Source organism: Aspergillus welwitschiae (assembly GCF_003344945.1).
Source record: "Aspergillus welwitschiae strain CBS 139.54b unplaced genomic scaffold BDQ94scaffold_29, whole genome shotgun sequence".
In the NCBI taxonomy this organism is placed as follows: domain Eukaryota; kingdom Fungi; phylum Ascomycota; class Eurotiomycetes; order Eurotiales; family Aspergillaceae; genus Aspergillus; species Aspergillus welwitschiae.
In genome coordinates, this window is record NW_020798723.1 from 1 (window position 1) to 25,695 (window position 25,695).

The following is a 25,695-nucleotide window of genomic DNA, read 5'->3' on the forward strand; positions in this document are numbered from 1 at the left end:
TTTTTTTTTTTTTTTTTTTTTTTTTTTTTTTTTTTTTTTTTTTTTTTTTTTTTTTTTTTTTTTTTTTTTTTTTTTTTTTTTTTTTTTTTTTTCTTTTGGGTTGCTCTACTCTTTGCTCTTGACGCCCTTGCCTGTTCGCCGTAGAACCGAACGGTGCCTGAACCTAAACCGAGTCAGTGTCAAAAGCCAAATCCTTGCGAGGACTTCCCTGCACTTGCACTCGATTATTCCATTCTCGTCAATATCTCCGTCCCAACTTGCAGCTGATGTTGAACTATGAATTACTAGGGTGTGGCGTTTACCGAGGGTGGATGACCCTCATCCCAGCTGGCAGTCACTCGCACTTCCCACTACTTTTTTTTTTTAGTGTCTTTTGACAACCTAGAGTTTCCGCTAACTAACTACAGTACTTACCAGGATTAGGCTAACTAATCATGCCATGGGTTGGTGGTCCATCTGCTCATGCCTGTCCGTCTCCACTCAGTCTGCAAGATGAACCAAGATCCAGCACCTCCTTAAACCAGAAAGTCAAACTATACTAAAATAATCATAATAAAATTTTCATTGTGGCTTTATCGGTTTTCCCACTGGTGTGGTCCTTCTGTGACACATGCGGCGATGTATCACCCCGTCCACCTTCTCCACCCACAAGCCAGTGGAGTCTCTTCTGCCCGGCCCCAGTCTTGAACATCGTTTCTAGTGTTGATTTTCTTTTTCCAATATTCCCACCCCTGCGTTGACTGCTATCGCCGGTTGCCGTGATCCAGTTTTGTGTATCTCTCATTTCCCCTATGCATATGCAGACCCATAAGCATTGATCCCCTAACCTGGGCCAGCTGCTTAGCGTCGCGCTTAGATATCAGCCTTAGATCCATTCACCGTGGGTGGACATCCCAGGCCCTTTCGGACACATGGCTCTCATGGGGCTTGTTTTCTACTATTGATCCACAATGGGTGTCATTATCCAGCTGCAGTCCCTAGCTGTGATGTCCTCCTTTCTCCATCAGCGTCCGTCAACGCAGCCAGCCACTACTCATGATGATGATCCTCTTTCACCATGTTCCCCATCGCCGGGCTGATGGCCCATGGTCATCGGGAATCCTCATGGCTGAACGTTAAGCTTAAAAGGATATCCCACCCTCAGCCTTCAGATGATATTACCATAGAGGAAATCAGAGTTCGACTCATCAAGAATATAAAGGTCGCCTTGTCTCTTCTAGTCAATTGACTTGACCGTTACTCTAGCACACTCTATTCATTCTCTCCTTTTGGATATAGTTCCTTTAGTGCCTCTTGTTGCACGCCCACTCTTCACATACCTTTAATCACTTGTCGGAGGCAACTTCAAGTTTACTACAATCGCAATGGCTGACGGACGTAAGTAATGACACCTTCGCTTTTCTCCATTATCCTGGCGTCGTCAATGGCATTGACATGTTATAGTCAACGAAGCACGTGCCCTGCGGGTGGCCGAAATCATAAACGACTACCGAACTCTACTTGTGCACATCTCCCAACAGAACGTCCAAATCCCGAGCGCAGAAGCCAACGAAGAGGGCTACAAGACGATCAGAGAAGGCCTGGCTGCCGCTCAGGCGTTGATGTCCTCCAACTACAATCCCAGCATGACACCCGCCCAGTCAAACGTGGAGACGGAGAAGGCGGAGTTGCAGAGAGTGATTCTTGACGCCAGCGCCCGGCGCTTTCAAGCCCATCGCATCTACCTTCGGGTGGCAGCCGCCAGAAGATGGGCTATCAACCGTCAGAACATCCTGCGAGGACAACAGCCTGGACCTCAGCACGCTGCTCAACTCAAGACTGTGAGCAACACGTTCCGACAGGTGAGTCAAGCCCTGAGCGTTACGGTCATTGAGCAATTGACTGACATCGAATACAACAATAGGAAATGGCACAAGTGACGGATCAATACGTCGTTGCTGATCTCCGGGCTGCAGACACGCGGGCAGGTCATTGGCTTGCCGACGATCCTTCCCTGCCAGTGATCCTCACCTGGATCCGTTCTCACCCATGAATTGCTGGGCTCACGATGTGCAACTCACTATACACCTGATTCTTTTGGCAGGACGAGAAGTTGCAGTGTATGGATATATGATGTTCTAAATGGTTTTCGGGCTTACAGCACCATTTGCTTGGCTATTTCGGTATACCCTTTGATGTGGGCGGTTTGTTATCCGCAATTTTGGGCGCAGGTCGCTCGTCGTGCTCTGATTTTGGAAAAAGAAAAGCTGTGTGATTCCCTATGATACGCCTCATATGTTCGGTTATACTTTTCTTCTTTGCACTTGCCCTTTTTCGGCTTCTACATTGATCTTCTACTTTGTTCGGTTTCCCTTCATGTCATGATATCCCCCTTGAATTATGGCTTACGCTAGATGCGACTTAATTGGAAATCCCCAGCGAGGGTTAGTTTGCTTGATTGCTTCTCAATGTATTGTTGGTAATTATTGCCCTAAATTTCTCTTGGGCCCGCTGCGAGCAGCCAGATTATTTTGGGACTATCGATGCAAGTATGCAACCCCAGGCAGGGATGTTGCTGCCTTAGCGGTAGACTAGTGCGACTCCGACAGTTTCCTCATTATTGACGGATCAATTTTCCGCTCTGCAAAGCTGAAGCGAACAATCTATCGGTGATAGTACTTGTTAGTCCTTGGCATGTTACGGATTCCTCCTAGCCGAGGGAATTGGTACGACCAGGGTCATCCACATGGGCAAAGGTCTACTTCTGCGACACACGCCACAGTGATGTCGACAGAGAAGATAGCGCGTGGCTTGCCAGTCGTTTCCTGTCAAGCAGTCGGTAAGCCCGCCCTGTGGACCCGACGGGTTATTGTGGAGAAGGGGGAGAATTTTCGAATAATTATCCAGAATTTTTGAAACGAGAACTTTGAGTTTGGCCGGGATAGTAGTCGGTTCCAGTCGTCCACATGGCTAGGAGGATGCGGGAATCGGCCTACCAGCTGAATTGCTGGTGTTGAATTTTTTTCATTGGCGTCGAATTTACCGTGTCGAGGGGCGAAACGCTCTGGCCGGAGCGACAGATAGACACGAAACGAGATCCTCACACTCAACTCATCCAATGACAGCCGCCGGAGTTACCGACGTGCTGGGTCGCTGCTAAACTCTTGGGTGCAGCTGGTTGAGGACATCCCAGCTGAACTGGATGGGGCGGGGAGGACCCATTGCTGCATGCGCCCGGAAAGCGATACGGAGATGGGTTGGAGAGAGCAAAAAGGAAAAAAGAATTTAGGGGATTGGCCTCTGACGCAGATGCACGGCGGTTCCATGAGATCTGTCCGTTCTCCTCAACCAGTTTGAAAAATTTTTCATCGCAGGTCAAATCCTGATTTGGCAGATCTGCTCCAAATTGCAATGCTGGTGGGATCAAACTGTGGCCGTGCAACCGTGCCCTGCAGTAGCTTAAAAGTCCCCCGCGCCAATCAGTGCCCCGGCCGTGCGATAGAGGCAAAGGTTTCAGCTGAGAAGGTCCAGGAAACTGATCCACTCGGTCGCTCTCTCGTTCTTTATTTTTCTGGATCTGTTTCCTGGTCTGGTTAAGGGCTTGCAGTCACGGGCGAGGCGGGGATCCCGTCGGACGTGCTCCCACTCACTGATCACCTTCCCGGATGGACCCTCTGGCGTTACGATCAAGGTGATGACTACTTTGTACGTATCCTGGTTCTAATCTAACTAGTGACTGGGAGTTGACATCCCTTCCGGCCGTCGATGGGTCCCCAAATTTCGGCCACGAGGTTGCAGGATTAGTGTCATCTGTCACGTTCGGCCAGGATCCATGGTACAACCGGGAATGCTCATTCCTTAATTCCCTTTCCGCTCTTCCTCCCATTCGCGCATCGAAATGCTTTCTACTCGTTACAGAACTGCTCGCTACCACTACGGTTGCATCTTCCTTCCCCCCCCCCCCCCCCCCTTGTCTCCCTGTGCGTTGATCTCGACGAAGGTGAGATCGGTAATCGTGGTGGTCTCCGAAGTCCAGAACAAGCGAGATGCATCATGCGCACGCTCCCACCTCGCATCCTAATTACATGGCCTGATCGGAGTAAGTCATTCATTGCTCCCTTACATGGCCTATACTTTTGAACTACGCTTCATCACAGAGCAGTCGGCCATAGAGTTCCTGCTACTTGGATGTTACCTACGGTCATGCCGGACGTCGGGAAATTGTAACCTCAGCTCCCATGATATCTCCGGAGTCGTGAACTGCCCCGAGATACATCATGCGCTTGTAAATTACCCTTCGAAATGTCATCTGAACTGAGATGCACCGGGGACGATCAATGCAAGCCTGGGGATTGGATTGTCGAACCAGGATCCCTCCCCGATAGCCGATCTCTTTGTTCTCGTGACAGATACCCAGGCACAGATCACTTGAGGAATTTTAAGCATCCCCGCCCTGTTCTATCCAGTCTAGCCTCAACTATCCTCCCCGAGAGTTTAACTATCAAGGAAGCACACGATATAGTGTCGTAACCATGGAGGCCTATACTGCCAGGAAGACTATGTTTACAATTTAGAGCATGGCATGGTCAGACAAGAAATGACCGACGCCACCGACGGCACAATTTGTGTTTCAAAGAGCTTTCACAAGCCGAATATAACGGTGTTCTATCTACCGAATAGAGGTATAAATTGGAAACCTTCCACTGAACTCCTGGAGTAGTAGATGCCCATCAGCTTCCTGAAATCCCAGTCAGCCACATTTTGATGATCACATAAGCGCAGACCACCTGTCTCCTGCAGCCACAGTTGCACCGCCGCTATTGACTCTGAGCCAATCAGGAATCCGAATTGCTGTTATTTATATAGTACCATACAGGAGAGGTGACCTAAGGCAGGTACAATCATTCCACTTCTTCCCCCCTGCTGCAGCGTTCGTTCCTTCCGACTGACTCTTCCGGGTTCTGCTTACCAGCCTCTTGCATGCTGGTAAGTGCTTTTGATTACTATTGCCGATCATGGCTTTCTCGCGATTGATTCACTGTCTCGTACTTCTCATCCTTGCTCTCATCCTCTCTGCTCGGTACTTTTGGAATGACGCAGCTGTGCTTCCGCTCCAGCCCAATCCTGCACCTACTACCGACACGAACGCTACCATCCCAGCCATGTCTACTGGTCTGAAGTCCGTGGCCTACTTCGTCAATTGGGTGAGCATATACTCAATTTTGGCTGCCGTATTCACAGCCCAGCACGAGAGGCAGTCCATTCGTATTGTAAAGTAGTTCTAATGCCAATGCTAGGCGATCTATGGCCGCAACTACAATCCTCAGGACATGCCGGCCGACAAACTGACTCATGTCCTATACGCATTTGCTAACGTTCGCCCGGACACTGGTGAAGTGTAAGCTCTCCACTCTTCTGCAGCACATGGCTGATCACCCCCTTGCCACCTGATCAGCCGCACTGACTTCTCGCCACAGTTATCTGTCCGACACCTGGTCGGACATTGAGAAGCACTACCCCACAGACTCTTGGAATGACGTCGGTACCAATGTCTACGGCTGTGTCAAGCAGTTGTTCTTGCTCAAGCAGCAAAATAGGAAGTTGAAGGTCTTGCTCTCCATTGGCGGTTGGACCTACTCTCCCAATTTCGCTCAGGCCGCTAGCACTGATGCTGGCCGCACTAAGTTTGCTGAGACTGCAACTAAATTGGTCACTGATCTTGGATTCGATGGTATGTGACTTGTTTATGACAATGCGTGGCACTTGATTCGCTAATGCTGGGCCTGCAGGTATCGACATTGATTGGGAGTATCCCAAAGGTTAGTTTCTGGGATGTTGGGGAAGATGAGTGACCAGTTAGAGGTGGATACTAAGACGACTACCTACAGATGATACAGAAGCGCAAAATATGGTCCTTCTGCTTCAGAAGTGTCGAGAGGTAAGTTTTCCATCCCGATCGTAAGTAATGCGCGCACGCATGCACTAATTTTGTCTAGACTCTGGATGCAACTGCTGGTGCGAGCAGGAAGTTCCTTCTCACCATCGCTTGTCCAGCTGGTAAGTGGATGATATTATTTGTTTTAGCCAGGGCGAGACCAAGTCAGACCCAATGAATGCTGATCTCATGCAGGTCCTGCTAATTACACCAAGCTCAAGCTGTCTCAGATGACGCCATATCTGGACTTCTACAATTTGATGGCCTACGACTATGCCGGAAGTTGGGACACTGTTGCTGGCCATCAAGCCAACCTGTATCCCTCCGCTGACAAGCCAGCATCGACGCCATTCTCAACCAATGAGGCAGTGAACTACTACATCCAGAATGGTGGGGTCCCCTCGTCCAAGATTATCCTGGGAACGCCGCTGTATGGGCGTGCCTTTACCAACACTGATGGACCCGGGACCGCATTCTCGGGGGTGGGAGAGGGAAGCTGGGAACAAGGTGTCTGGGACTACAAAGCGCTCCCAAGAACAGGAGCCACCGAACATGTCGATGCCAACCTGGGTGCATCCTGGAGCTATGATCCCACGGCACGCACCATGGTCTCCTACGACACTGTGGCCGTGGGCGAGATGAAACTGGATTATATTACCAAGCTTCAGCTCGGCGGTGGCATGTGGTGGGAAACCAGCGGCGACAAGGGAGGAAAAACCGCCAACAAAGCTGACGGCAGCCTGATTGGAACCTTTGTGGAAGGGATTGGAGGCGTGTCAGCCCTTGACCAGTCGCAGAACGTGCTCTCCTACCCCGAGAGCAAATACGACAACTTGAGGAATGGATTTCAGTAGATCCGATGGGTACCCCCTTGTATCAGTTTAGTTGAGCAGGCTTGTCTCATTTACATATGCTCATTTACATATGCTTTGTCTACGAATTAGGTAGCTTGAATTGAGAGCGGTTTCGAATTTTTTTCGTTTCTCATTGCTTGGTCACTATGGGACGATCAAAGCGCACACGTCCCAACCTCATCCACCACACATTCACGACCGACATTGCTAGGCGCTACCGGAAAGAAGACATGGCGGAACGATCGGCAAAGTCCACTTATTTGGACTCGTCGAAGACGTAGGTGAGGTGGCACTTTCCGCAGTACTGGCGGTTGTGCATAGCGGCCATGAAGATACCAGCACCGCACTAAGAGACGAAGTCAGTAAACTGCGCCAACTGCAGGGATCAACCAAAGGCGGAATTAAACATACCTCGGGGGAGGGGCACTCGCGGCGAAGACGCTCAATCTTGCCATCACCGTCGACCTTGTAGTACTTGAGGACGGCAAGCTTGGTCTTCTTGTGCTTGTGCTTGATCTTCTTGGGGGTGGTGTAGACCTTCTTCTTGCGCTTCTTACCACCACCACGCAGGCGGAGCACCAGGTGGAGGGTGGACTCCTTCTGGATGTTGTAGTCCGAAAGAGTACGGCCGTCCTCGAGCTGCTTACCAGCGAAGATCAGACGCTGCTGGTCCGGGGGGATACCCTCCTTGTCTGTAAATAATCATTAGTAAATGTTGCCTGATAGAAATACCGGTGATTGTAGGTATGTGTGTGTGTATGCTTACCCTGGATCTTGGACTTGACATTGTCAATGGTGTCCGAGGACTCCACCTCGAGGGTGATAGTCTTACCCGTAAGGGTCTTGACGAAGATCTGCATCTTGATGAAGGTCTGGATTGAAAAAAGGATGTTAGTTTATTGTTTTACTTGATACTGGTGCGTGAGCAAGGATAAAGTTCAATATTATCTGCGTCGCAGCTCTCATCTTCGTTTCTTGTTCACATATTACTCCCCCGGAATTTTGGTATCTCGCGCGCCAAAGTGTGCGCATGAGATATTTTCTGGGATAAGTGGAAGGAAATGAAGATGAGATGTTCCAAATAATATTGAATCCTTTTCCTTGTCACATCGTAAATGTATAGGGTCATCAACTCACCTCGACAAGACTTGTCTTCCTAAACCTTCGGCGATCGTGGTAGGAAAATATCCTCGGTGGTGGTGGGCTTCGTTAAAATCGGTTGTGCGGTCACGTGGTGTCCAGATTACCGAGTCAGGCGTAGTGCGGGTGGACACTCGGATAATCAGCCCTCCGGGTCCTCAGTCATGTGATGGACTGCGGCTGAGGTCACGGGACTTGCTGACTTTAACGGTTTCTTGGATACGTCAGTTTGGTGCCTGCATCGCCAGGCATAGACACGGCCCGGAAAAGCCAGGCAGAAAGTACGACTAGGCCTAATACCAACTAGACGAAGTGGTCAATCCAGCCTCTCAGCATCGACGTCAACTTCGTCATCGTCATCATTTGCCGCCCTCTCATCCCTCGGCTCGCTGTTGCTAATTATTGATTGAATAGCATGCGGGATAGGCGTCAATTATTAAATCGGCTATTGCAGAGGAAGGGTGAAATAATGTTTCAAACCCTCACAGGCCACAGGTCGCCTCCTCCCGTCAGTTATAAGAGGCAATGTGGATAGATCGATAATGGAGATAGGGTGGTTGTCTGGACCGCTGGGAGAAGCCAGGCGAGAAGCAACCTCCTTGCAGGTTGCAACTAAACCTGCCGGATCGTAAGCTTTAATTGTGTTCGGACCACTGGTTGCTGCGGCGGGCTGCTAATGCTCCGTGCTGGAACCAGGGCGCGATCCACTGCGCTGGCCAAATCGCCGGGCTCCATGCCAAGGGGCGCTGGTTTCCCTGACGCCTCAGCCGACCGCGTTGCTAGGCCAACGACACCATTGTTGATCTGAACCGTGGGCGATAGATCGGGATAGCTTCATCATCTCCATCCACCTTTCCCTGGTTCCCACCTCTAAATACCTTAAAAGACTTCCTTGGTTCTTGCTCTCCATCTTCCCACCTTTATCGAAGGAGAGGTGCTCAGCTGTTCCACCAATTCGCGCGCAGGGAAGCTTCTTATAAAAGCTTCGATTGCGTCTTCAATCTGCGACTTTCCAGCGCATTTTAGATAGCTGTCGCAAGAAATCTTCCTTTGCATAGATCTAGTGCAGAGGCTGCGTTAATTCCTTGACTGTTGCGCTTGCTTTTGCTCTTTCTTCTGCGTTTTCTTTAACCTTTTTTTCTTCCTAGCGTGAGTGTTCTAATTGAGGAGACCACCGACTGACACCAGTGCAGGGCGGTTCATTACCATCTTGTCGGCCCAGCCGTGTGGCTAGTATTGCGTGAGGTTGGTAACTCTCGGCGCTGGATGTGAATTCTAGCACAGTAACACGGTGCAGAAAGCTTACGCATTTAAATCCTCCAGATCCGACCAAACACCAAGGTCTGTCAATCCGTCGGTCAAGCACCTTGCGATAAGCGCTCGAAGAAAGAGTCCCTTTTCGCCCACCATGCTGTCCACGGCGCACAGCAACCTTCATGAGCGACATCGACAACACAGGCGGCAGATCTCGACGCTGTCCGCTCTTGATGCCGTGAAAGCCCCCAGCCTTCCGGCGCAAGCGATGCATCGTTATCATGCCCATCGTCGAGGACAGAGTTTTGACAACAGAGCTTTGCGCGTCCAGCGATCGCAATCCATGCAAGATGGTACAAATCATACTACTAACTCTACAGTACCGCAGCAGCACCATTCGAATATGCTCGGGGACAGCCAACACCAACGATACCTGTGTGTAGCGCAGCCGTCGTTTCCCCAGCAATCAGCCCCCATGCCCGTGATCCCCGACTGTTTCACCCCGGAAGAGGTGCAAAACCTTCAAAGTCACAATGGCCAGGACAGTCAACCAAATATGGCCTACCTGAATGCGCCCTTCGCAAAGGACGTTCCGCACATGAACATGCAGTTCGACCTGATGCAACAACAACAGATGCACAGCACTAAGGTTCCGTGCGGGTCTGGAACGGAAGGTCAATTTTTCGAGACGGGACTTTGGGACTTTTACCAGCCAACTTTCCCCCCTCACGCTGATGTAAGGAAGTTATCGGTGCAGTCGGATGCTACTCCGTCTCAGCACCCGCATACGCCTAAGCACGGCAATACACGTACGTTTATGGCTCTGTCGGCTCTTTACTATGCACAACTTGCTAATCTGTCGTGTAGAGTATGCCCCGATTACACCAGCAACAACACCATTCAAGCAAACCGTGGGCCTAGCTCAGTACGGTGGGGACATCCAGTCAGGATCCACCAAAGATCAGGGTAGCGCGATGCCCGGATCAGCCCAGTCGTCGTACATGCAGCGAGCAAAGTCTCTCCAAGGCGTGGCTGGAACTACTTTCACGCAGCAGAAGTTTGATGTTTCTACCCCCCCGAACACAGCATCATTTGAAGTGGATAACTTTGATACTTTTAACTATGAGCAGGGTTCTAGCTTTGAGGTTCCTAAATCGGAAAGTCTGTCACAAAGCCAGTATGCATCGTCGTCGTCGGCATCATCATCCTTCATGTCATCTCCCGAGCTTGCGGCTATGCCTTGCCCCGAAGATGGAGGTGCAAAGACCCCCAAAATCCCTATCTATCCCGCCACTCCCAGCCGTCCGCATCACAGAAAGACGCCCAGTGCAACACCTAGCTCATCGACCAAGCCAAAGCTTTCTCCGCGCGTTGCGTCTATCGATAACCTGAACCTCGACGCTCGCGTGCAAGCATCAATCAAAGAAACGGGTGTCACCATTGACGAGATTGCTTCGTACATTCATGGGCCTGACCCGGAGGACGGGAAATGGGTATGCCTGCACCCCGGCTGCGAGCGCCGCTTTGGAAGAAAGGAGAATATCAAGTCACATGTCCAGACTCACCTGGGCGACCGCCAGTACAAGTGCGATCATTGCAACAAATGCTTTGTTCGCGGTCATGACCTTAAGCGCCATGCTAAGATCCATACCGGCGACAAGCCTTACGAGTGCCTCTGTGGAAATGTATTTGCGAGACACGACGCCTTGACTCGACACAGACAGCGGGGTATGTGCATTGGCGGCTACAAGGGCATTGTGCGCAAGACAACGAAACGGGGTCGTCCGAAGAAGCACCGACCAGAGATGGATGAGAGACAGGACAAAGCATCGAGAACGCGTCAGAGGATTGCAGAGAAGTCATCTTTCGACTCGTCCACATCCGAGTCCTCACGCAACACGCCTCCTTCCGAAGTCTTCGAAAACATGAGCCTGCATGGTTCTAGCCCGGCGGAAGAGATGCCAGTGTTCAACAACCCCAATTACTCCTTGCCACCAGAGGTTTTCACATTCACGCCTCCTGCATCTCCCGGTTACAGCGTGGGAATCAAGCCATCGCCTTCTCGGGACGAGCGATCGATCACCCCCAGCTCAGAAGATGAAATGCTTCCTTCCTCACCATCAAAGCAGCACCTCGAGAGCCTCGTCACAGACTCCAGCTTGCCTTACATGTCTGATCCGGAGACATGCCCGTATACAGATGCTTCCGGCGCTGCTAGCCATTCTCTATCTTCACCCCATGCCGCTCCCACCCTGTCCGAATCATCTAACGGCTCTGATCTCGACATTTTTATTAGCCAGGATTCGACCTCTGGTTTTGGAAAGCCCGAATTCGGAGACCTGGCTGATCCCGACATGGCCCCGTTCCCAGACTATGTGAACACGACGTCCTTTGAAGGTGGTCTGGAACTGTTCCCCAACAAGCCCTTCTCCTCGGGCCCCGTCATGGCCGACGACTTCTTCTTCCAATTTCAAGTGGACGAACAAGCCTCGGATGTTATGACTAAAGAATTCTTCATGGACTAAAGAGAAACGACCATAACGGAACAAGAACCTACATAACGATCGACAAGAAAGATGACATGGAAAAACGAAAAACATCAAACGCCCGGCAACGATGCAACGACTCAGGCTCTACAGCCTAATGTGCAAGACTTTTAACGATTTAGGACCGCAAATGATTTGGAACCCATGCATATAAGACGCGAAATGATTTTTATGCCTTTTTTTTTCATACTACGACACGAGAACCATGTACAATTTCCCTCATTTACTTCACTTCTACGACCAACTCATTTCAACGACCAATTTTATCCACTGCAAACTGATGATAAACTGTGACAACAACAAGAACAATGTTTCAAAAAAGAAATCTTGTTTTCGGGCATATGAACTTCTGCTTTCCTTCCCCCTTGGCGCAAATGCATATTACTTACTGCATCTGATTTCTTTGTTTTTTGTTTCTCGCGCAACAACACCATGTACGACCACCAACAACCATTCTGAACCCCCGGGACTTATCTGCAATATCTTGGGAGTTTTATTTTGCAAGAAAATGACTTTTTCTTTGTGTTTTCGGCCAGCCAAATTATGGAGTTTTTACAGGTCGTCCGTTCTTTTTTGCCTCTTTACGTGTTGATTGATCTTATGAATGTTTGTAACGTCTTTTCTTTGTCTCTTTAATGCCCCTTTCATGATGTTATGCTATGCTATTGAATCTGAATTTGCTTTTTTATTTCCTTAATGTCATTTGGATTTGCTTAACTGCTTAACTGCTGATGGATCGTGATTTTTGTACCAAACGAACGGACGGACGAACGGGTTGATCTGTAAAAACTTCTGTCTTCTTTCTACCGATGCTACTATTGCATCTTTCGTCTTCTGCTGGCTGGCATTGCAAAAAAGTCATTTTTGGTACTCTCGTTTGGTTTGGTTGATCTGCCTTTCGTGACGAATTTACTTAATCACCTCCTACCCTGCTATTATCAACCTTGCCTTGGTGGTTCGCATGGCTCGCACCCTCGCCTGTACTTTAGCTTTATGATAGAACTGACTACTCCCATGAATGTCAATGATGCTTTGAATGGATCTCTAATTTTTCTATAGTTCTGTGGGTTTATTCCATTCAATGCATAGGAAGTGTGGTGTCGTGAAGTAAATTCGACTATGTAAATAGTATTGTATAAATGCAGAAATATATGGAGACATGTATGATTCTATATGCGTTTAGATGCTGTATATGGTAAAATGACTGAGGAGAGAAAGCGAAAGAAATTGGGATCAAGCCTCTCTCCATGTGATGGATAGCTCGAGAGGATGGTCGTCTTGAGTTGCGAAGACTTTGCTCTTCGTTGGCCCTTTGGGCGCCTTGTCTGCGAAGAAGGTTGTGTTGTCGTTGTAGGCGAGCATGCCGTCTTCGACCTGGAAGGGATTAGACAAATATACATCAGGTGTCTTGGTGGGGTGCACGTGGATTTAAGAAGAAAGGGCGGGGTGAGATGCTTACAGTAAATTGAGTCGGGGACCGGATGAATCCGCCGCAGGTGAAGACATCGTGCGAGAACCCGCAGTCCCCCTTGCTGGATTTTAGGGTGACTGTGTCATCTGCGGTGCAAGAAGGGCCGTCAGTTACTGACTGCCCGCCTGAATAGGAAAGCAGCAACGGAGAACACATACCAGACGCCTTAGTGGCCGTGAAAGTCGCACAGGTTCCCGAGGTGAACCACGCGCCGTGGCTAATGATGCAGCCTCGCTTCTGACCGTTAGTTGAGATCATTAGGTTCCCTTTTCCTGAAAAGGGTGCGCTCGGTGCGGTCGGCTCAGCAGGTCCGCGGGATGTCTTGGTTGGCTCGTGACCGTTTCGGGGAGTCTTGGGAATGTAGTGGATGCCGCTGCGGGGGCAGTTGGATGTTTGGCCATCTGTTGTAGTCATTAGTTTCGGCAACTTGTGAGGTGGTTGGTTTGCTGACCTGGGTCAGATGGGACGAATTTGCCCGTCTGCAGTGGCCCGGCGATGTTGAAGTAGTACCAGACTTCGTTGATAGCCTGGTGTCGACACCGGACTGTCACCTCGGCACCATGAGCCTTGGAGAGGGCATTGACAATCTCATCGCGAGTGTAGGTTTGCGTGTAGGAGGGGGTAATGCCGGCTTTGGCGAGTGTCTGCAGAGTGATGTGTTTAGTTTCCTTTCTTCTTCTACAATGAGTGCAGGGAGACAGACCTCGTAGGTAGGCAGGGTTCTGAAGACTTCGACTGTCCGGTCGAAGTAGTCCACAACCTCTTGCTGTGGGTAGTAGTCGGTGTAGCAGTGAGTCTCTAGCGTGCTGACACAAGTGCCGTGCTTGTTCCACTCATGCTCCCAGAGATTCGCATCATCGCCCCTGAAGTCCTTCCAGAAGTCGCTCATATAGTCTAGTAGATCCCCCCGACCAGAATCAACCAGGATCAACGAGATATTGCTGTACCGTCTCCCGGAGTCACAGTACTGATCGAAGCCGCCGTTGCAATGGTCGGGCCTATGTAGCGGGGAACATATGTCAGTACCGGACGGCGATAATATATAATACGTGACAGGTATAAGTCTGGTAAAGAGGGACAAGGATTAAACCCACCAGAGTCCATGGATAGTCCAGGAATCTGCTGGCCCAATGGCTGGATCAGCATCCCAGAATTGCGTCTGGAGCATCTGTCCGCCGGGGTAGTTGAAGCAGCAGGTATCCTGGCCATGGTACTGAGCCTTGCAGCTCACTTCGGAGGAAGGACATTGCCGGAAGGTTGCTTCGGACGAACTATAATCTGAAACCGAAAGCGACGAGACACCCAATGATCCAGTTATAGCTTTCAAGACCTGTTGAGGCCCTGGCATACTCTGAAGCAGTCGGTCCCTCATGGAGATGGCGGTGGACCCGACCGCACTAGTGCTACCGGTATCAAGCATGGAGGGTTGTGAGGTCCGTTGCTGATGCTCAGCAAGAAAATACAGCAGACAATACAAAGTAAAGATGAATATGCAACTCTCAACGAAGCATCAATTGACAGAGCAGTGGAAGACAAAGGGGGAAGAGAGGAAAGAGGCGAATGTTTGAGTCCCAACAGCAGCAGCACGTGCATCCATCCCATGACTTGGCCCCCGTACCTGAGTCAGCGGCATGTGATGTGACTGGTCCGATAAGCACCTTATCGTCGATCTCCCCGGATTGACTTGAAGCTTCCCTTATCGTGACTCAATACGTAGTGCATGCATATCGGAACAGAACAACGCCTGGGTATCATATTCGAAGAACTCCATGATATGAGTATGTACATGAGTAGAGATGGTGGTTACAGTCGAGAATCAGCGCTCAGTAGCCTGTTCCTTTTTCGCCTCTTGTTCGTGGACGCGCTCCTTCCACAGCCGAAGGACCTCAAATCCTACCTCGACAGCAATGAGTAAGATGATAATCCACTCGAGTCGGAGTCCATGCGTTTCGCTCAGCCTTTCCCGCAGTACACTTGCGATCTCCTGTGCATAATCCATCTTCTCGTTCAGAAGCTTGATGCGGATCCCCACATCGAGCGCTCGTCCTACCTGTTCATAGTACCCTTCTAATCCCAGTTCATGCCGACTGTCCCAGAAGATATCTGGCAGAGAGTCCGTGAGCTCCGAATATAAGTTCAGCTGCGCACGTACGCTCAGCAGCTGGCCCGTTTTGCGAAGTATGAAGTCCCGAGTGAATGGGAGACGTGAGCCCTTGGATAGGAGCGTGGGAATAGGCCGAGTAGATTCAAAGTAATTGGCTAGGAGTGATTCCAATACAGCCAATTTCGTACTGCGAGCCAGCCCTGACGAGAATGCCACCTTTGTAAGGACTGTATCTACAGACTGCCGAGTGGGTAAGTGGGAATTAGGCCCGTCATTACCTGGCTTGGTCCCCAGGATGATGGTGTCGCCCTTGATGCTGCTATTCTCTCGTTGAGAATCTTCAACATACTCAAGATCCTCTGTTTCCAGGTCATCAAGATGTGCCCCCTCAGCTGCAGGTAATAATGTCCTGGTTGCCAAAAAGGAAGTAAATCCTTCAGGTAGGGCCCATGCAACCACGGTTCCCGAGGGAAAGACAAACACATCCCCCACTTCGCTTGGTGACAGATCTAAGGTATTCGGATTGCTCTGGCGGCGTATTGAGTCTAGAGGAACCTCAATGTGGACAACTTGTGGATACAGACCCGTCTCGTAGGGGTCCGGCTCGTAGCCTCGCTCCTGTAAGATGTCTCTGACTTTGCGAATGTTGAATTGTTCAGCTACGGCATAGGCTGTTACAGTCTTCTCATTGATAGATTAGCAATGGTTCAAGGACGGTCGCGGCTCTTGGGCATTGGCACCTTGGGCTGATAGAGCCCCTGCTCCCTGAGCTGGGCTTTGGATAACATTCCATCCTTCGACCGTTGTGCCTCCACTGCAACTCTCCGGAGTGACGTTGATGCGGCCGGCGACCTATTGCTTCTTCTCCTTTGTTTCTGGGATTCTAGAACCGCCTCATCGGTCGTGTCGCCGTTTTTCATTTGCTTCTGATATAGATATGCATTGGAAGAGAAGAAGTCTTTCCGCCGGGGATAGCTCAATGGAGGGGTAGCGTGAAGATATTGGCTTCGGGGCTGTCTGAGAAACTTGACAGCCGAAGGCCGTGACGAAAGAGTGCAGAGACGTGGTCTTGCAAACATGATCTCACACGGGCTGTATAGGAAGCCAAGGGGAAAGAAGCTCAGCCAAGCGCCAATTTCAGCCGTAGGATATTACCAAGAGAAACCGATGCCATAACGAGGCACGTTCAGATCCGGAGAAATCATTCGAAGCTTTATTCGACGAGTCTTGCAGAAAAGAAAGCCGGGGATGGGGCATGGATGAGTCAGCAGGGCCCTAGCTGGATGCGGTGACGACCTTCAATGAAGCCGCCCGACCGCCGGCAGTAAGTAACTGTTGGTTATCTACCCCAGCTCCGTCTAGCTGTGCTCCTGCTCGGCCGATGGGTGCCATGAAGCTGCCCATTGTCTGCACCAATATCTCATACTTTTGATCCTAGCTCCTGCTCTCGCCATGGACGCGCCTGGCGCGACGCAGGCAAACGAGAGTGTCCCTCAGGACCGCCACGACTCCGATCCCAACAATGTGGGCGACAGTACATGCCCGGACAGCGGGCGGTCCGACCGGGCCTATGACGAGGAAGACAGCCACAATGGGACCCAGAGTGAAGGCGATGATATCGACAAAGAACACGATGAGGCCGGAACGGAGGAGGAGACTGATGAAGAGGACGAGGAGCCCCGACTCAAGTATGCATACTTGACGAAGCACCTTGGGGCGGTGTATCGCAACGGAGATGCAACAAGCTCCTTTCTCGCGGCTGGGGACAAGATGGTATGGTATTCAGGCATTTCCTAGAAGGCGCATGATGCTGAGACAGTATCTAGGTAATTGGAACGCATAATGGAAATATTGTAAGTAGCGCTGATGCCGCTTCGAATGATTCGAGAACTGACGCCATCCAGCATGTACTATCCGTCCCTCAAATGCGCTCTCTTCGCGTCTACCATGCGCACTCCGCCAGTATCACCTCCATCTCAATCTCCCCTTTCCCTCCTCCGTTGCCCAGTCTCAGGCAAGAGTACTTCAGCAGAGTTCCTGAAGACCAGGAATATTCCGCGCGGCCGTCGTCCGGCACAGCTAGCCTCCGCGGCCGGCATCGGCCAGCTCACCAGCAAAGCCTACCTGTCACGCCTTCCAATTCGATATACATTGCTACATCTTCTATGGACGGAAACATCTGTGTCTCATCATTAGTGGACTCCAAAGACGTTCTCTTGCGCAATTTTGGCCGACCCGTGCAGGCTGTCGCGCTCTCACCTGAGTACAAAAGTGACAGGGCGTTCTTGTCCGGAGGGCGAGCGGGCGACCTGATACTTACGGTGGGCGGAAGAGTGGGTGTGAGCACGAATTCTACAACCATGGGAGGTGCTGCGGCTACGGCTTCGAGTTGGCTCGGATCTTTGGGGCTGGGAGCCAACACCGGCAAGGACACTATCCTTCACAGTGGGGAGGGCGCCATCAGTACGATCAAGTGGTCCTTATCTGGGAAGTATGTCGTCTGGGTCAACGAAGAGGGCATCAAAATCATGCGGTCCAACTTGTACCTCGATTCTTCAGATTCTGAGCTGGCCTGGAAGCGGATCAGCCATATTGACCGGCCCAACCGTCCCGGCTGGGAAGAGATGGCGGGTGTCTGGAAGGCTCGTGCTGAGTGGGTGGACGAGAAACAATTGAATAGTGACAACGGTCCAAACAGTCAAGGAGAGTCGTCTACGGTCCAGTCGACGATTGTCAAGGAGAAGGTGGAGAAATTAGTAGTTGGCTGGGGAGGCACGGTTTGGGTCATTGACGTATATCCGGATAGACCCAGCAAGAACAACAGGGACCTGAAGATCGGATCCGTTGAGGTTTCTACAATCTTACGGACCGACTGCGTTATATCTGGCATCTCGCTATATACCCCTAGTTTGCTGGCTGTCCTTGCGTATATTGAGGCGGAAGAAGACGTCTCGGAAGAGCGGACCAAGCTGGGAGGTCGCCGTCCGGGAACGCGCCGGCGGCCAAGGGGCTTAGAGCCTGAACTGCGGATTATCGATATCGAAACAAAGGAGGAGCTTAGCGCTGATACCCTTTCAACAAGTCGCTACGAGACCCTCACTTCCTCCGACTATCACATGTGCGTCCTGCCTCCTTGGAAATCTAGCGCTCCTGTTTCGCAACGCGGTGCGCTAGAAGCTTTGGGGAACGGTCTTTGGGATGCAACTCTCTACCCGGCGCGGTTATTCAGCTCCGCCGCTAGTATTCGCAGTACAACGAGCAGTGACAAGGGCTCCAGCCGGGCGCCGAGCACTTTCGCTTCCCGAAGGTTTTCCTATGAGGAACCCCTTTCCAAAGAAATCCAGGACATTGCAGGGAGCGTAGGTCCTAGGATATTCGTCCACAGCCCGTACGACTGTGTTGCTGCCCTGAAAAGAGATCTGTCTGATCGCCTGGCCTGGCTAGATGCGCATGAGAGATATGAAGAAGCTTGGATGCTTCTCCAGGAGCATCCTGAAGCGGCGGGGTCGACGACTGACGTGAACGACCAAATCCCAGAGACGCCATCAAGATCTCAGAGCAGTAGCGTTGGTGAGTCCTTCATTGACGATAGGTCTTCAATCACAACTACTGGCCGGAACATTGCTTCTACTCCCGCTGTCGAGCAGGAAAAGCGCCGCATTGGCGAACTCTGGATCGAACAACTTGTTGATGAGAACAAGTGGGAAGAGGCCGCTGAAGTTTGCGTGAAAGCAATCGATACCGCAGCCAGGTGGGAGCATTGGGCTTGGACCTTCATTAAGCACGATAAGCTGGACGAAATCTCGTCCGTCATGCCTGTCAACATGCGTCCCAGTCTCCCTGCAAACATCTACGAGACCATCCTGGGGCACTATGTCGAGCACAATAGGTCAAGGTTCAGCGATCTCCTAGACTCCTGGCCTTTCGACCTCTTTGACGTCAATAATGTCGCCACAGAAATTGAGGAGCAACTGAGATATGACTCGGTAATCCCGGAGACAGAGGACTGGCGAGTCTTGACAAGGTGTCTTGCCAAACTGTACCTCGCAGGAGGCCACTATGGCAAAGCACTGCACTGCTATATTCGCCTCCAAGACGCGGACACAGCGATGGCCCTGATCAAGGACCACCGACTGCTCGACACCCTCACCGATGATATTCCTGCATTTATTCTCATCCGCGTGTCCAAGGAACAGCTGAAATCAGCGCCAGTCTCGGAACTCGAAGAGCTCACCGCAGAGCCCATCAGACTCCTAGTCAGCGAAGCGTATACAGGCATAGTCCGGCCTGAAATCGTGGTCGATCAACTCCAAGCCGCAAACAAACTACTATACCTCTACATCTACATGCGGGCCCTCTGGCGTGGCGAATCACTGCCTCACGGCGCCGCAAAACCTCGCCGCGGCCATTTCGCTCACATTCGAGACGCAGCCAGCAAGCTCGCCGCCGACGAAGGCAAAGCATTAGTCGACAACTTCGCCGACCTAGCCGTAGAACTCTTTGCAGACTATGACCGGCCCCTGCTGATGGAATTCCTCCAAACCAGCACCTCCTACTCCTTCGACATGGCCGTCAGCATCTGCGAAGGACGACACTTCACCCCCGAGCTAATCTACCTCCTCTCGAAGACAGGGCAAACCAAACGTGCCCTCAACTTGATCCTCTCCGACCTCAAGGATGTCTCGCAAGCCATCCAATTCGCCAAGTCCCAAAACGAGCCCGACCTCTGGGAAGACCTCCTCGACTACTCCATGGACAAGCCGCGTTTCATCCACGGCCTCCTTGTCGAAGCCGGAACCTCCATCGACCCGATCAAACTCGTGCGGAGGATCCCAAGTGGCCTGGAAATCGAAGGCCTCCGAGAGGGTCTCACACGCATGATCCGCGAACACGACCTTCAGGCCAGCATAAGCCAAGGAGCCGCCAAAGTTCTCCAAAGTGAAGTAGCAGTGGGCATGGACACGCTCCGCCGCGGCCAACGCCGCGGCATCAAATTCAACATTGTTGAAGAGGAAAGATCCATCCCTGGCACTCCCACCACCACGACTGCCACTGCCACCGAAGCGACGGAGAAGGACACCAACACCACCACCAATATCAGCAAAGCACTCAAAAGCGACGCCGACACAGAAAAGACCTCTTTCACTGCCACATCTTCATCCACTGCCTCCCCTGCAGGGAGATGCGCAGGCTGTCATCGCCCGTTCCGCGCCAATGGTAAGAAACCTCCCCCTACACCCCAACTAACAAACCACCCACTTATTCAGGAAATACAGAAAAAGAAATCCTCGTCGGTTTCGCCTGCGGCCACATCTTCCACCTCTCGCACATCCACGCATCGGAGAATGCCTCGTCCACAAGCACGCCATACACTCGATCTGCGGTGCAGACTCCGCGACCGTTCTCGCCTGCGCCCGGACAAACACTGGATGAAGTGTCGATGAGTGCATCCCGCACGGTCGGACCTAAGGTGACGACTGCGCGGTTGTTGAGGGATAGGATTGGTGATGGGTGTAGGATCTGTGCGTTGGCGAAGGAGTTGGAGGCGATTGGGGAATCTGAGTCGTAAGTTTGTGTTTTTGCTGTGTGTGGGGGGTGTGGCTTTCTGGATGGTTGCTCTGGGGTACTGTAGCTGTGCTTGGGGTGGAGATAGAGAGGTGTCGTCTGCTTGGTATAGCAACTCGAGATGGAGGGGGTCGGCTTCAGTAAATTATTCTGATGGTGAGGATGCTTTGCATTACGGGAAGCTATCTAGTACTGACGAGATTGCAGGTATTTATTTGAAGGGAGCAGTTGAATGATGACCCTGTCATTCTACCAGTGTGGGGCTGTAACCGCGGACAGTTTCACTACATGTTCCATAGTTCGCCTGGATGGGTGTATGTTTAGTCTTTAGGAGATACCCATGGTAGCAATAATCTACTGCGCAATTAAGACAAGTATTAAGGCCCGTTAGGCTTTAAATTAGATCAAGCGGTTTCTTGCCGCGGTCATTAGTTACACCATTCCGTTGAGAAATTCAAATGGCATGCTCTTGTGAGCTGCATCCCGAAACAACATAAGAAAAATGAAAGCAAACACAAAACCCGCTTTTCGATCCGAAGAACGTGGTCAACCTCACTGGATCTTCGTACACAGCCTTGCTAGGCGAGTTCAAAGAAATGTGGAGGTATGGAAGGACATTCATCAGATACGCACGAGACTAAAGATCAAAGCAACCAACAAAGCAACTGCGGACGAAGCCATGCCCTCATGGTCGTTCCCAGCATTTGCGGTAGGGAACGTGGTATGGGCAGAGGTGCTGGTGACAGCCGATGCATTGATTTCGGTGCTGACGGTGTGGTTTTTAGTGGGGACAGTTATCTCAGAGACAGTTTGACTTCCAGTCAGGAAGGAGGACAGTCCTGAGACCACAGAATTGGTCGGCACAACAGTCGTATCAGTGGAATGAGATTCACCAGTAAGGACTCCAGTTTGAATTTCAGGAGCAAACTCAGTGGGCAGTCCAATAGAAATCTCAGTGGGCACAACACCGGTCACGACAACAGTTGGAGCCAAAGTCGTAGCGGTCACGATGGTTGGCAACGAAAAAGTTTCAACGGTGGGGGCGAGTGACACGTCTGTCTTACAGACAGTCAAGGTGACAACTAGAGCTGAATCAGTACTCAAGTTTCTTATTAGGAGTCCTTCCAAGCTTACCATCATCCAGGGTCTTGCCAACACCCTTAGGCTTATCGGGCTTAGGCTTACCGCCGTTCAGTTTGGCAAAGTGAGCCGCATGGTGGGCTATATTATTGTCCAAGCCTAGTCAGTATATTGGACCCTCAGCTACCATCTTCGTAACACTTACGGCCACGAAGGACATCAGTAATCTCATGGTACACTTCGGCCATATTGTTGACGAAATCTAAGAGCGTTAGCAGATGAAGAAGACAGTTGGAGTGTAGTACCTACTAGTTGCGTAGCCCAAGCTAGCGAGCAGCCAGATGGCGAGAAGAATAAAGATCTTCATTTTTAACTGGAGAACCACTAAACTCGCGACGTGAAAGCGAATTCGTGTCAGTAAGACGAGGAAAGAAATAAACGAAGAGTTGCTTGTATGTTGGCACTTTCGATGAAGAGAGAGACGGCGAACCGTGATGAGGCGAAGGATGGAAGACTGGGAAGAAGGTTGGGAGCAAGAAAGGAGGAGAAGAAGGAGAAGAAGAAGAAAAGGATTTCAGCAGAAAGATAGAAAGAATTCAAACGTGTTGTGTGTGTTGACAGGGTTGTGTCGCCGGGGCGAATGGTGTCGTTTTGGAAAGTGCGACGACGACATTTTCAATACGGCAAGAGCTGTGTAGTAGGCACCGATGTTCAGCAGATGAAGACGAGAAACGGTAGTATATGAGAGGGAAAGAGGTGCGTATGGTGGTATTGACTGCACAGCAATTCACATAGGGCTGGCACAGTCTGATAAGATGGTGGCGTTTATGGGGTCTGATATCCACGTGTTTTCACTGTTATGCACTACGCTAAGGGCTCGGAGTTGGACTTCCGATTTATTGTTCAGTTATAATTATAGAAGTCAGTTTTTCTAGAAGAACTATATAAGATTCTAGATGTCAGAAAGAAGATCCATGCAAGGCAGGCTGCTCTATGGATGCTTACGGGGTAGGTCAACGGCAGCCGGAGACGAACTACGCCAGGTCCCACACTCAGATTCTTCCATCCACAAGAGAAGCAGTGAACCCACCATTACTGACGCCTATTAAGCAGTGTTCTTATACACAGGGGCTAAGGATTATAGTCCTTCACCCCTCCTAGCCAGAAGCTAGTTCAGCCAATCTTGATCCCGACGAGCTACTACCATGAGGTTATCCCCAAACAAGACACACAGCAAGCCGTCAAGAAACCGATGTCTCAGATCGACCAATCAGTCTCCGCCATCTAGAGACAGAAAATTGGAGCACGGCGAATCTCAGTGGCAAATTCTGCTCTTGATCTCGAGCCGTTCCCCCCCTCCCCCTCCCTCCGAGTTCCCTCTAGGCATGTTTTAAGAGGCAACCTTAAAGCAAATCGATCCTGCAGTGACCCTCATACCTACGGCTACTAGATGGCAGTCCCTGCACCGTGCAGAGTGTGCTCGTATTAAGATCTGGAAACTATTATACCGATGGAGGATCTTGTACTACTCCGGCAAGGAGTCCGATATGGATGATACCAGATCTCAACGGCGAGTTGATCATGCAATCCTAGTACTGAATATTGATCTGACATACACGTGCTAGCCATACCCGCTAAGTATACTTGACAGTCCACACTGCAGCCTTCAGAATCAACAATGTTCGTGTTAACCCCAGGTGATGTCGATTCAAGGCCTCCCTAAAATCCCCCGTATCCCTGAAAAATTACCTTTTGCGGGTGTTGATTCCCGTATGGAATACTGCGGTATGGTTGGTACGGAATGAACGAGCGTAATTCAGTAACGGTTTTTGGCGTGAAAACTAGCGAAAAATACGGCGACAGATAGAGACCCCCACATCGGCACGACCCGCGTGGAGGCGCCAACCAGCCAGAACCGACTGATGGCCAGCCGCTCCTTTCCAAGAAACTCACTTGAGCTATGACGACATTGCAAGGTACCTGTCCGATCCCGATCCCGATGCGTTGGGAGCCATGATGTCATCTGCGTTGCTCCCCCCCCGATTGCGATTGCGGACTGGGCTGCGAGAAGTCGGCCCGAGTCTGGACCTGTCATCCGCATTCGACCACGAACTACTTTAGGCTACTGCGTGAGAGTACATCCTCTCTGCTGGCCTTCACTTGAAATAACGAGAGGAAAAGCAGAATGCTAATCATCGTGTCTGATAGAGAAAGGTCAACACACTGTTCCTCCTCGTTCGATTAGATTCTAACAAGTCAGAATGGCGCCACTTCAAGTCAAATCCCGTTAGGAAACAACATATCCCGAACCCATCCCATAGACACAACTAAATTAGAAACTGTGGAGGCGAATGTAAAGGCTCAAACTCCGAGTCGCCCAGACGGAGCCTCTCTTTCTTTTTCCTTCCCTTTTTCCCCACTTCCCACGAGATCGGCAGGCCCCCCCAAATGCAACTGAAACGATTGGTCGAAGATCTCAGGACAAGGTTTCTGCAAAGGGAGAAATGGATCAGCCATAACCACCAATCTTTCATCCACAGACGTCATCGCCCAACGGCGGCTAGATAAGCCTAAACCATTATCACAGTTCAGATTTGATGAGTTGTTACCGATAACCCCGAAATTCAATTCAATTCAATTTAGGAAGGCACTTACACAGGGCTAGTACTTTAATTTTTTACCATTACTGAGACATACATCGAGTCTAGAACCATCGCTTACCTGACCCCCTGACTTTGACCACATTGTACAGCTCGGTGATCACTTATCAACTCGATACCATTTTACCTTTCGCGCTGCAATTTCATTGGTGGCTTCCGTTCAGGTACCCTTGCAGAATACTACTTACTACCACCTGATACTATACACAGACATGCAGACAACAACAACAATAACATCAACATAAAGAAGAATAAAATATCATTAACATTACACACGTATCTATTCATCAAAACAACCAAATGCCGTCTTATCGTTAGCGTCCTCCAACTTCATAATAATATACCGCACTATACATGCAGCCACACAAACCACCCGCAGCGCCATGGCGCCAGCCCCATCTTATAGACACTACATACTACACAGCTAGCTAGACCAGCTAGTAAGTTAAGCTACGCAGCAAACAAAGCCATGTATTCCGATCGATACATACAACCTTACATTTCATACGGAGTTACGCGCGCGTCAAAATACATACATACATACATACCAACACGTTCAGCAACCAACTATTATTACTTCCTCAAACGCTGCGATTGTCGTAAGCCTACTCCAAAACCACATCCAAACAATGGTTTAGATGGATATATAAATGGATAGATAAAACTGGAGTAAGCAAGCAAGTAAGTAAGTAAGTAAAAGCACCATATACCCAATCGGGAACTCATCTCCGCATGAGGCAATAGCCATACGTAGCCCTGGTAGCAAGGGGGGGAAGGGGGGAGGGTGGATAAATGGGTAAAGTAAGTAACGCCGCGAAAGGTAAGCATGTGCGACTACTGTGACCGAATCCCCATCCCCATCCCCCCGCTCAACAACACAACGAAAAACACCACTGTCCTATCCCCCTTCCGAAAAGGGTAAACCGGAAGAAAGAAAAAGATAGGGACGGGTAAATGCTCGGCAGAGATACACAAAAACTAACCCCAAACAACTGCTCAGTAGAATAGAACCACGGGACTTAGAGAAGATAATGACGATGCCCGTTTAGTAGGGATCATAGTTTACCATCCACTTCACTGAAGGGGGAAAAAAAAGAGGAAAAATAT

General features: G+C 50.4%; 11 protein-coding genes across 11 annotated transcripts; 6 read left to right on the forward strand and 5 right to left on the reverse strand.

Annotated features, from left to right (window-relative positions):
* Positions 1-844: 844 nt before the first annotated feature.
* Positions 845-2,417, forward strand: BDQ94DRAFT_148441 (uncharacterized protein). The gene is made up of 3 exons (XM_026767193.1): positions 845-1,377; positions 1,444-1,841; positions 1,904-2,417. Exons 1-3 carry the CDS (start codon positions 1,365-1,367, stop codon positions 2,030-2,032), a joined length of 540 nt encoding a protein of 179 aa, XP_026623469.1. The 5' UTR covers positions 845-1,364; the 3' UTR covers positions 2,033-2,417.
* Positions 2,418-3,968: 1,551 nt separating this feature from the next.
* On the forward strand, positions 3,969-4,348 carry BDQ94DRAFT_148443 (uncharacterized protein). Its single transcript, XM_026767194.1, has one exon. It carries the CDS (start codon positions 4,103-4,105, stop codon positions 4,295-4,297), a length of 195 nt encoding a protein of 64 aa, XP_026623470.1. The 5' UTR covers positions 3,969-4,102; the 3' UTR covers positions 4,298-4,348.
* A 646-nt stretch (positions 4,349-4,994) lies between these two features.
* On the forward strand, positions 4,995-6,768 carry BDQ94DRAFT_172849 (glycoside hydrolase family 18 protein; the record flags this gene model as incomplete). Its single annotated transcript, XM_026772039.1, has 7 exons — positions 4,995-5,183; positions 5,277-5,377; positions 5,457-5,710; positions 5,769-5,798; positions 5,868-5,917; positions 5,976-6,036; positions 6,110-6,768. 7 exons carry the CDS (start codon positions 4,995-4,997, stop codon positions 6,766-6,768), a joined length of 1,344 nt encoding a protein of 447 aa, XP_026623471.1.
* A 256-nt stretch (positions 6,769-7,024) lies between these two features.
* On the reverse strand, positions 7,025-7,628 carry BDQ94DRAFT_172850 (ubiquitin-ribosomal 40S subunit protein eS31 fusion protein; the record flags this gene model as incomplete). Its single annotated transcript, XM_026772040.1, has 3 exons — positions 7,025-7,114; positions 7,180-7,460; positions 7,535-7,628. 3 exons carry the CDS (start codon positions 7,626-7,628, stop codon positions 7,025-7,027), a joined length of 465 nt encoding a protein of 154 aa, XP_026623472.1.
* A 1,473-nt stretch (positions 7,629-9,101) lies between these two features.
* Positions 9,102-11,800, forward strand: ace2 (putative C2H2 transcription factor (Swi5)). The gene is made up of 3 exons (XM_026776292.1): positions 9,102-9,153; positions 9,232-9,971; positions 10,030-11,800. The coding sequence occupies exons 2-3, from the start codon at positions 9,317-9,319 to the stop codon at positions 11,685-11,687; spliced, it is 2,313 nt and encodes a 770-aa protein (XP_026623473.1). The 5' UTR covers positions 9,102-9,153; positions 9,232-9,316; the 3' UTR covers positions 11,688-11,800.
* On the forward strand, positions 11,207-12,412 carry BDQ94DRAFT_148452 (uncharacterized protein; the record flags this gene model as incomplete). The annotated part of the gene is made up of 1 exon (XM_026767195.1): positions 11,207-12,412. A coding segment is annotated over exon 1 (229 nt), but the record flags the coding sequence as incomplete, so codon positions are not given.
* Positions 12,413-12,743: 331 nt separating this feature from the next.
* BDQ94DRAFT_67039 (T2 family ribonuclease) lies at positions 12,744-14,705 on the reverse strand. The gene is made up of 6 exons (XM_026776291.1): positions 14,274-14,705; positions 13,883-14,177; positions 13,631-13,823; positions 13,338-13,580; positions 13,168-13,265; positions 12,744-13,082 (listed from the first exon to the last, which is right to left on the reverse strand). The coding sequence occupies exons 1-6, from the start codon at positions 14,597-14,599 to the stop codon at positions 12,942-12,944; spliced, it is 1,296 nt and encodes a 431-aa protein (XP_026623475.1). The 5' UTR covers positions 14,600-14,705; the 3' UTR covers positions 12,744-12,941.
* Positions 14,706-14,776: 71 nt separating this feature from the next.
* Positions 14,777-16,468, reverse strand: BDQ94DRAFT_148458 (RMD1 family protein). Its single transcript, XM_026767196.1, has 2 exons — positions 16,024-16,468; positions 14,777-15,964 (listed from the first exon to the last, which is right to left on the reverse strand). Exons 1-2 carry the CDS (start codon positions 16,360-16,362, stop codon positions 14,996-14,998), a joined length of 1,308 nt encoding a protein of 435 aa, XP_026623476.1. The 5' UTR covers positions 16,363-16,468; the 3' UTR covers positions 14,777-14,995.
* Positions 16,469-16,735: 267 nt separating this feature from the next.
* BDQ94DRAFT_181123 (CLH domain-containing protein) lies at positions 16,736-21,211 on the forward strand (the record flags this gene model as incomplete). The annotated part of the gene is made up of 4 exons (XM_026773821.1): positions 16,736-17,056; positions 17,110-17,136; positions 17,188-20,500; positions 20,560-21,211. The coding sequence occupies 4 exons, from the start codon at positions 16,736-16,738 to the stop codon at positions 20,850-20,852; spliced, it is 3,954 nt and encodes a 1,317-aa protein (XP_026623477.1). The 3' UTR covers positions 20,853-21,211.
* A 258-nt stretch (positions 21,212-21,469) lies between these two features.
* BDQ94DRAFT_172855 (uncharacterized protein) lies at positions 21,470-22,295 on the reverse strand (the record flags this gene model as incomplete). Its single annotated transcript, XM_026772041.1, has 4 exons — positions 21,470-21,930; positions 21,983-22,069; positions 22,134-22,190; positions 22,238-22,295. The coding sequence occupies 4 exons, from the start codon at positions 22,293-22,295 to the stop codon at positions 21,470-21,472; spliced, it is 663 nt and encodes a 220-aa protein (XP_026623478.1).
* A 2,748-nt stretch (positions 22,296-25,043) lies between these two features.
* Positions 25,044-25,662, reverse strand: BDQ94DRAFT_148464 (uncharacterized protein). Its single transcript, XM_026767197.1, has one exon. The coding sequence runs from the start codon at positions 25,414-25,416 to the stop codon at positions 25,162-25,164; it is 255 nt and encodes an 84-aa protein (XP_026623479.1). The 5' UTR covers positions 25,417-25,662; the 3' UTR covers positions 25,044-25,161.
* Positions 25,663-25,695: the final 33 nt, after the last annotated feature.

Coding starts and splice junctions, on each gene's coding strand:
- BDQ94DRAFT_148441 (XM_026767193.1), top strand. Junction 1,842..1,903: donor TGAGCAACACGTTCCGACAG/GTGAGTCAAGCC, acceptor ATACAACAATAG/GAAATGGCACAAGTGACGGA.
- BDQ94DRAFT_148443 (XM_026767194.1), top strand. CDS start 4,103: ATGGCCTATACTTTTGAACTACGCTTCATCACAGAGCAGTCGGCCATA.
- ace2 (XM_026776292.1), top strand. CDS start 9,317: ATGCTGTCCACGGCGCACAGCAACCTTCATGAGCGACATCGACAACAC. Junction 9,972..10,029: donor GCCTAAGCACGGCAATACAC/GTACGTTTATGG, acceptor TCTGTCGTGTAG/AGTATGCCCCGATTACACCA.
- BDQ94DRAFT_67039 (XM_026776291.1), bottom strand. CDS start 14,599: ATGCTTGATACCGGTAGCACTAGTGCGGTCGGGTCCACCGCCATCTCC. Junction 13,266..13,337: donor CACGGCCACTAAGGCGTCTG/GTATGTGTTCTC, acceptor CTTGCACCGCAG/ATGACACAGTCACCCTAAAA. Junction 13,083..13,167: donor GGTCCCCGACTCAATTTACT/GTAAGCATCTCA, acceptor AATCCCTTCCAG/GTCGAAGACGGCATGCTCGC.
- BDQ94DRAFT_148458 (XM_026767196.1), bottom strand. CDS start 16,362: ATGTTTGCAAGACCACGTCTCTGCACTCTTTCGTCACGGCCTTCGGCT. Junction 15,965..16,023: donor AGGGGCTCTATCAGCCCAAG/GTGCCAATGCCC, acceptor ATCAATGAGAAG/ACTGTAACAGCCTATGCCGT.
- BDQ94DRAFT_148464 (XM_026767197.1), bottom strand. CDS start 25,416: ATGCTTACCTTTCGCGGCGTTACTTACTTTACCCATTTATCCACCCTC.